Source organism: Ursus arctos, unplaced genomic scaffold, assembly GCF_023065955.2.
Source record: "Ursus arctos isolate Adak ecotype North America unplaced genomic scaffold, UrsArc2.0 scaffold_20, whole genome shotgun sequence".
Taxonomy (NCBI): domain Eukaryota; kingdom Metazoa; phylum Chordata; class Mammalia; order Carnivora; family Ursidae; genus Ursus; species Ursus arctos.
This window is the reverse complement of record NW_026622875.1, coordinates 24,482,841-24,491,317: the sequence shown is the minus strand read 5'-3', so window position 1 is coordinate 24,491,317 and position 8,477 is coordinate 24,482,841. Positions and strand designations below refer to the sequence as shown.

Here is an 8,477-nt window from a genome sequence, read left to right as displayed (position 1 = left end):
ATATGTCGAAATCTTACCCCTCAATGTGATGATATTAGGAGGAGGGGCCTTTGGGAGGTAATTAGGTCATGAGGGTGAAACCCTCATGAGTGGGATCAGTTCCTCTATAAGAGGGACCCCAGAGATCCCCCTGACTCTTTCCACTATATGAAGAGTCAACAAGAAAAGTGCCCTCTGCCATTGGAAGATCCTCACCCTAATTTTAGACTACCAGCCTCCAGAACTGTGAGAAGTAAATTTCTGTTGTTTATATGCCACCAGTCTATGATACTTGGCTCCTGCAGCCCAGACTGACTAAGACAGAGCACTGTCCGCTTGATCCAACTGTATCTTCAACAACTAAGCCAGTGCTTGGCACACCGAAGGGACTCCATTAATGCTCACAGACTGAGTGCATTAATGAATATCAAAATCAGGACCAGAAATCAGTCTCTTTTTCCCCAGTCAATTCTCTAACGGGTCCTAAACTTAATCTTACAGAAATAAATTTAACATGTAGCAAAACTGTCAGCTGCCTCTCCTAACACCCATTTTCTCTTCCTTCTTAAATTTTTCAGCCTCTCTTGCAGCTACACTCTGACCAGTGAGATGTAAGGGGAAGTGTTATAAGGTATTTGTAGGAAGTCTTCATAAAATAAAGGAGGTGCACCTTCCTCCTGCCTTCCTCCTGCTGCCCAAAATGCAGACATAATGGGCTGGAGATCAAGCAACCATATAGACCATGGGCTATGGACACGAAGGATGACAAATGACAAACGAAAAGATGCAAGAAACCCAGGTCCCCGATGACCACAGCGAGCATGCTTCCCCCCACCCCCACCCCGAATCACCTGTCTCAGACTTCTTTTACATGAGAGAGAAAGAAGCTTCTATATTTTATGCACCAATGGTCTTTGGGATTTTTCTACTACAGACAGGGAAAGCTGATCCTAACTGATACGTGGGTGAGCCCCTACCCCCCTGGGGAACACGAGCATGAACCGAAAGCTGCCACACCAGGAAGTGTCCAGTTCTATGACGCAGCAGCAGCAATCCAGTGCTGGCTCTATTTGTTACCTGGACCCAGCGTCCCAGTCCCCGAGCCCTCTGGGCCTTGAATCAGGTCCCTGTAAGTCCTGGGACAGTGCTTACGGCAGAGGTTCTCCACCAGCGTGTTGCTTCCTCTGACCACAGCCCTTCCTTCCTTGTTCATGTAGTTCCACAGATGCAGGGCGTAGGAGTTATTGAAGCTCAGGTCTCTGTCCCAGACTTCATAGTAGCGCTTCCACTGCTGATAGGAGATGGGGTAAAATCGTTGGGGGTGTAGGAAGGACAAGTTCAAACATCTGAGGTCGCTCACCTCCTGGAAGTCTCCAAGTTTGCACCACAGTCTCAACATCCTGGTCATCAAACTGGGACCCTGGTTGCCCCAGATTTCTGAATTGTAGTGTTCAACAAAGTTTTCCATGCACTCCCACAGGAAAGGGTGGTGGGGGAGGAACCCAAACACGCCATTACTAGAGTACCGAGAAGACTGTGCAGCCAGGAAGTTCTCCTCAGGGATGGGCCTGATGGAGATGACATCGGTGTCCATGTAGATGCCACCGTACCTCCAGATGATGGCCAGGCGGGATGCGTCCGAGCTGACGTGGAGCCAGTTTCTCTCCGCACTGGCGTTGACCTGCAAGACCGTGAGCAAATCAGCCAGAGCAGCAAGGGGAGAGGGAGGGTGTCCCAACGGGAGGCCAGCCCAGCGTGGCTGAGGAGAAGGAAGCAAGCCAGCTTCTCAAAAATCTACTGGACAGCTCAATTTTGCAAATTTACCAACTTAACTCCACCCAAAAATTTGCCTTCAAGTGAAAAGTTTGCAGCAATCAGTAACAACGGGAAGATTTTAGCAGCTTTTAAGGATTTCATGAATTTGTTTTTTAAAAAAATTGAAGCAGTGGAATGGTAAAGAAGAAACCCAGCAGGGATTTCACAATAAACCCTTTGAGTCATTTTCAACAGGGTGTACATTAACCACAAATATGGAACTGTGAAGAAAGAATTTTTGAGTCCTAAAAATGCTAAAAACTGATAAAGAAAAAAATAAACCAGGAAACTATAAATAGATCAATATGTATGCTCTTTGCAAAATTGGTAGAAGACTCTTCAAATGCATGCATGTGTTCTTTCACTAGTTAATTCCTTTAATAATATTCATGGAGGACCTACCTTCTACGTGCCAAGCTCTGTTATAGTTGCTAAGGAGATAGCAGTAAACAAACAGATAACATTCCCTACTGGGTGGAGATAGACAATAAACAAATCAATATATAATATGCTGGGTGTTCATAAGGACCGTGAAGGAAAAAAAGCTGGATAAGGGGACTATGTAGCGTAGAGCCCTATCTTATCTTGGCTTCCGGTAGAAACCTGAATGAAGTTAATGAGTGAACCATGCCAATATCTCAGAGAAGAGGGTTCTAGGTAGAAGGACGGCAAGTGCAAGGGCCCTGAGGTAGGAGCACGCTCGCTGTGTTGTGCAGGAACAGAAAGGAGGCAGGGTGACCGAAGCAGACTAGTGAAGGAGAGGGATAGGAGATGAGAACAGAGAGGGAATGGTGCAGAGGGAGGGCAGATCACATAGGCTGGGGTAAAGACTGAAATTATTTGGGAGGTTTGGAAGAAAGAAATGATGTGATCGGACTTAGTCTTAAAAGGGTCATGCCAGCTGCTATGTAGAAAACAGACAGGGGCGGAGCTTGGGAGCTGGCAAAGGCAGGGGCACAGAGGCAAGTTAGGAAAGGCTGTTGAAGGGGTCAGATCCCGGGCACACGGTGAAAATGAAGCTGGTCAGAGTATTGATGAACTGGATGTGGGGTGGGAGAGAGGAGTCAAGGATGACCGCAAATGCTAAAACGTGAGCAAAGCAAAGTGACTCTAAAAAGCAATAACAATTAATCATTATAAATGGCAATGTTCCCAAATGGAATGCTAAAATTTTGATTTGAGCAATCAAAATAGATTTTCTCTTAAGTAGGCTCCAGGCCCAGGGTGGAGCCCAACACAGGGCTTAAACTCATAATCCTGAGATCAAGACCTGAGCTAACATCAAGAGTTGGACATTCAACCGACTGAGCCACACAGGCACCCCCAAAATAGATTTTTCTGAAATGAAATATATTGGTGAAAAGAATGAACATAAATGGGGCACCTGGGTGGCATAGTTGGTTAAGTTTCTGACTCCTGGTTTCAGCTCAGGGCGTGATCTCAGGGTCATGGGATCGAGCCCTGCACTGGGCTCCGTGCTTGGCTCAGAGTCTGCTTAAGACTCTGCCTCTCTCTCTCTCTCCAAAACAAATAAATAAATCTTAAAACCTCATAAATAATGAGGTTGCTGAAAACCTCATAAATAAAAATTGCAAAAATGTATCAAAAACTGTTCCAAGCTCTTGATAATCTACACAAATACTCCAAGACTGGTATTAGGATTATTCCCATTGTTCAAGTGAAAAGCTAAAAGAAAGAAGTTCAGTAATTTGTCCAAAGTGAGAGAGGCAGGGGCTGGATTTGAACCGAGGCAGTCTGGCTCCAGAGATCCATTCATTCAAAAGAAACAAGATTTTGGTAAAAATAAGTAAAGTTGATTATTTTGTAAGTTATTTTGTAAATTGGTGATTGTAGTGAACAGATCCAGAGACATAGGATATCAAAAGCCACACAGAACAAGAGGAGGAAGAAGCCTGACTTTTTGTGGACATTGGACTAACCTCAACCTAAAACATAAAAGCTCCCTTAGAGGTGAGCACCAGAAAGGGGGTGAGAGACGGCACTGCTCATCCCCTCCCCACCCCTACAGTACTCAACCCAAGGCATCTTTGAGGGCCACAGCTGCCAAATCAGTCCAGCAAACCCAGTGGGCCCCAGCAAGGGACGGCACATTGGGTCATCCCCACAGCTGGCCCCCAGCTCTCCTGAGGTGGCCTAACTGGGGCAGGACGTGCCACAGGCCAGCACCCCAAAGGTATCATGGTGTGATCTCTGTAGGTGCATGGCCTGGTGGGGTCCCTGCAGGCTCGGATGGGGCAGACACCGTAGGGCTCTGTGTCCCAGGGCTCACCTTGTTCTGAAAACTCAACATTGTAAAATTGACGTACAGCTCAGAGAACCCAGACTGTGCCCTATGGAACATTAGCTCCATGAAAACATTTATGTCCTACCGAAAGAGGCCTCCATGCTCAAGTAAGTTTGGAAAATGCTGGGTTGAATCAAATTAACATTTCTTTAGTTCAGAGCTACAGAGTCTTTCATTTCCTCACATACGTGATTAGTCTGTGAGGGGAAGAAGGGGGGTGTAGTATGCAGCGTCTTCCAAGACAATTGGCGCAGAGACTTATTTGTCCAAGGAACAAAGCACAGTTCAGGTAATGTTCGCCCAGCCCAAGTGTGGGGAGGGAAGGCCAACACACGGCCCATTCTTGTTTAGTCCTCCTGGAACACCTTCTAGCAGGCTACCCCTGAGAGCGACAGGGACCTCACCCGCGTGTCCCCTCCAGGGACCCCCTCCACTGCCGGGGCCTGCCTCCCTGGCCCATGCCCTCCCTGCTGCCTCCCAGGGCTCGTGCTCGTCGCTGCCTATTTGTTGGGGACCCTGTGCTGACAGCTTCAGGGGAAATCTCAGTCCGGTGAGCTGCTCCATCGCCTCCTGATGAGCCTCAATTTGAGAGGCTCTCCAGCCTCTTCAGGAGAAGAGATGGGCACGCTGGGATCTAGAAGTCCCATGGGGCCAAGAGTAAAACTAGCCACCGCCCCCTCAGGCCTGTTACTTAGTCCAGAAAACGCCTCCAGCTGGCAGTACTTAGGCCCAAGTGTGTCCTCCCCCCAGGACAGGAGACTGAGTAATGGCCTCTCAAAGACCTCGGGTCCTAGGGCCTGGAACCTGGAAATGTCACCTCATATGGAAAAAGGGTCTTTGCAGATGTGATTACATTAAGGATCTTGAGATGGGGAGATCATCCTGGGTTGTCCTGATGGGCCCTAAATGCTATCACAAGTATCGTTTAAAGACAGATGTAGAGGGAAAGTTCACACACACACACACACACACACACACACACACACACAGAGGAAAAGGGGATGTGCAGATCTCCACAGAAAGGATTTTTGCCTAGAGCCTCCCTGGGAACTGGGCCCCAGCCAGCACCTTGACACCCACCCAGTGAAATGGATTTGGGACTTGTGGCCTCTGTAACTGTAAGAGAACAAATATCTGCCGTTTCAGGTCACCCAGTGTGTGGTCATCTGTTGCAGCAGCCATAGGAGACTAACACCAGTACCTGTGTAATGGCCTCACTATTGCCTCTTGGCCTGCGAAGCCTAAAGGATTTAAAATCTGGCGCTTTACAGAGAGAAGTTTGCTGCCATTTGGTCTAGCCTACAATTAGAACATAGGAAGGACTTTATATGGCAAGCAAGTGGTATCATTTAGATGTCAACTTTTAAGTTACTTTTTAAAATAATTTTATTTATAAAATGAACACATTCTCCTCACTAAATGCACTCCTAACACAATCACACAAAAACTCCTACTATTACCGTGTGTTGTGTTATTTTCTTCAGGTCGTTTACTTCCACATAGATACACAGCTGAAATAATTACGGTTGCATTAGAACTTAAGTGTATTGATCCCATATTGCACTGTAGTGCGCGTGAGGTGCCACAGCTACAGCCTGCGTGGTGAGGTTATCGAGCGGCTCTGCTCTAATTTCCTCAAGCATTGTCCAACTGTGGGTCCTCTGTGAGAGAAATATTTAATTGAAATATTATTTCCTTATTATGTTATGTTACTAAGGTGAAGATTACAAAATTCTCAAGAGCTCCAGGAGCTTCTTGGTCATATCTTAATATAACCCCATCTCATACAGCAGCACTCCACCTGATCCTTCACGAATTCTCTTTTCACGTCATTTTAAATTAAATATTGCCTACTTTCCCACTCAGACACACGAAAAAAGTTGAACATAGATGGGTTTAAATAAAAGAGAGGTAAGTGGTTAGACCCCCCAGAGAAGATCTAGAAACTCCTCAGTTAAGAATAGTCTCAAAAGAAACCTCGTTCCTAAGAAATAAGGCTGGAGGCATAAGACATGAGGCTCAAGATGAACCAAACTTAAGTCTCTCCTGTTTATTTGAATCAGGACTCAATGCTGTAGAAAGAAGGCCAGGATCTGGGTTCTAGCCCCATCTCCGACACTGAGTCCTTGTGCTCAGTTCACCTATCCTTAAGAAGAGCAGATGGGACCCCTTTTCTGCGGTCCCTCCCAACGCTGACCCTCTCAGTTTCTCTGAACACTTACGTGAGTGTACCATGAAAGCAACGGTGTGTCTTCAAACAGCCTTTCCATATCCAAGGGGAAGAAGAAAACATTGTCTATTGCTGAGAGGAGGGAAAAGCCTGGGTAGGTGGAGTTTGAGGGCCGTGTGGCATTGTAGAGACCCTTCATGAAGAACGCCACGGGCTGTCCGGGGTAAATCTTGGCAGCAGACTCCACAGCACAGGAGACCAGCGGAGTTGGCTCCATTCTCTCCGAGGTCTCTATGAACACAATGCCGTGCCCCTGGCCCAAGAGGGCTTCCGGGTCCTGCTGGGACTGTTGAGGAAGGCAGGAGAAGACGCAGCCGGATTTCAGGTTGAGCTGGTAGAAGAAGACACAGACAAGCAGCAGGACGACCAGCAGGAAGAACTGGAGCTCCTTCAGCATGTCTGCTTGTCTGTCCAGGCCTGCTCCTTTAAAGCAACACAACTCATCACAAACACACTCTCACGACACCCGATAAAGACAGCACACAGAAAAGGAGACATGAACATCACTTCTAAGATTAGATGTCTAAAATCCTCAATAAAATAGGATCAAATCAAGTACAGTCATAGTAGAAAGAAAATTCCATTCACTAGGATTTATCTGAGGAATCCGAGGTCGATTCAAAGCAGGAAAATAATCATTCATCCTTTTGAGTGGCCCATAGAGCAGCAGGCATGAAGAGTATCGATACATGAGCCATGGTAGAAATTTTTCTGAGGTTTGCCTCAGGTCGTCTAGTTTCAGCTTGCAGGGCTTCGGGGAAAGGGGCGTTTCTGGTTCTCAGTGTTTCCAAGTCAAGAGAAGGGGAGAAACTTGGAAACCTTCATTTGAAGAGTCATAGCCAGGTATTTGAGGAAACCAGAAGAACTCAGGATCCAGCCCAGTTTTATAGGCACACGACAAACATTCAAAGACAGTTAATCAGAACTGGAATCTAACATCTACAAGGGTGTGCTTGCAACTTAATTTTTCTCCCTAAAAGCACCCTCATTTCTGTCAAAGATAGTCAAGTTAAAACTAATTCATGTGGGAAAAAAATCCATTTTTACAAATTCGGCCTAATTATTCACAGTAAGAATAGTGATTGACCATATGGGTTTTTAAAAATCTGCTTTGCTGGAATTTTTTATAAGGAATTTCACATTGAACTTTTAATAGCCTCTTAAGGCCAGAAGCCAAGCCAAAATACTTGCCATCAGACTCACCTGCAATACCTGTAGATTTGGGGAATTCCTCTCTTTCTGAGGTCCCCAAAATATCCTGAGGTTCCTGTACCTGCCAGGAAGTGACATTCTTTACTCACCTGGTGAGACTCCTGGGAGCTCTATAAGCAAGGTATCAGGCCAATATTTCCAAGGGGCTTTATTGAGTCCATAAAGCCAACCTTCATCCCCTAAAGCTCTCCAGTCATATCTGAGTCTATGCTTGTGTCTCTCAAATATAACATTCCAGTTAAAGCCTTGGTAATACAGCCAATGTTTTCAATGGTGTCCTGTTACAAGGAGAACAGATTCTCATTGGATTTATGTAAATGACTATAATTGCCATGAGAGAAAGAATACTCAGAGTGTCTGAATTCTGGAGGGTTCGGATAGGGAGAAAGGATAACTGTTTTTATTTGCTTACAAAGGAGTATTTTACTAAATTTCTATTAACTCATAGATACCTTAAGAGAAAAGGTTTCCTTGAATCTGGAAGAGCAAATATTAAAGAACGAGCAATGTTTAAACACGACTCATAAAAACTATAATCATCTTTTTCAATTCACTTAGTCTCACGTTATTCATTCTTGTTCTGTTTGAATGCAGTTTTTCCATTAGTTCTAGAGATTCTGACCCAGTTTAGTTTTATGATCTTAAAGATATCACAAACCTGTGTTCATCAAAAGTCCTTTTCATGAATCCCCTTGAAGCTGAAACACATTTGCAAGAGGATTAGGACAATAACCGTAAATGATAAAAGACTCAAAAATGGCCATGGTTAAAAGTCTGATGGGAGTGCATTACAATGCAGTTGACAAGGAAATGTGGTTATTTTTGTGACATACAGCATTTCATTAAGTAAAATTTCAAGTGATGACATTATACCAGGACATATTAAAACTTTAGGAATTTTATATAATTTTTGCAACGATTATAGCATTTACCCAC

The 8,477-nt window shown here is 45.1% G+C and overlaps 1 protein-coding gene across 1 annotated transcript; it reads right to left on the bottom strand.

Annotated features, from left to right (window-relative positions):
- Nucleotides 1-860: 860 nt before the first annotated feature.
- Nucleotides 861-7,710, bottom strand: A4GNT (alpha-1,4-N-acetylglucosaminyltransferase). Its single transcript, XM_026497101.4, has 3 exons — nt 7,631-7,710; nt 6,322-6,752; nt 861-1,660 (listed from the first exon to the last, which is right to left on the bottom strand). Exons 2-3 carry the CDS (start codon nt 6,724-6,726, stop codon nt 1,046-1,048), a joined length of 1,020 nt encoding a protein of 339 aa, XP_026352886.1. The 5' UTR covers nt 6,727-6,752; nt 7,631-7,710; the 3' UTR covers nt 861-1,045.
- Nucleotides 7,711-8,477: the final 767 nt, after the last annotated feature.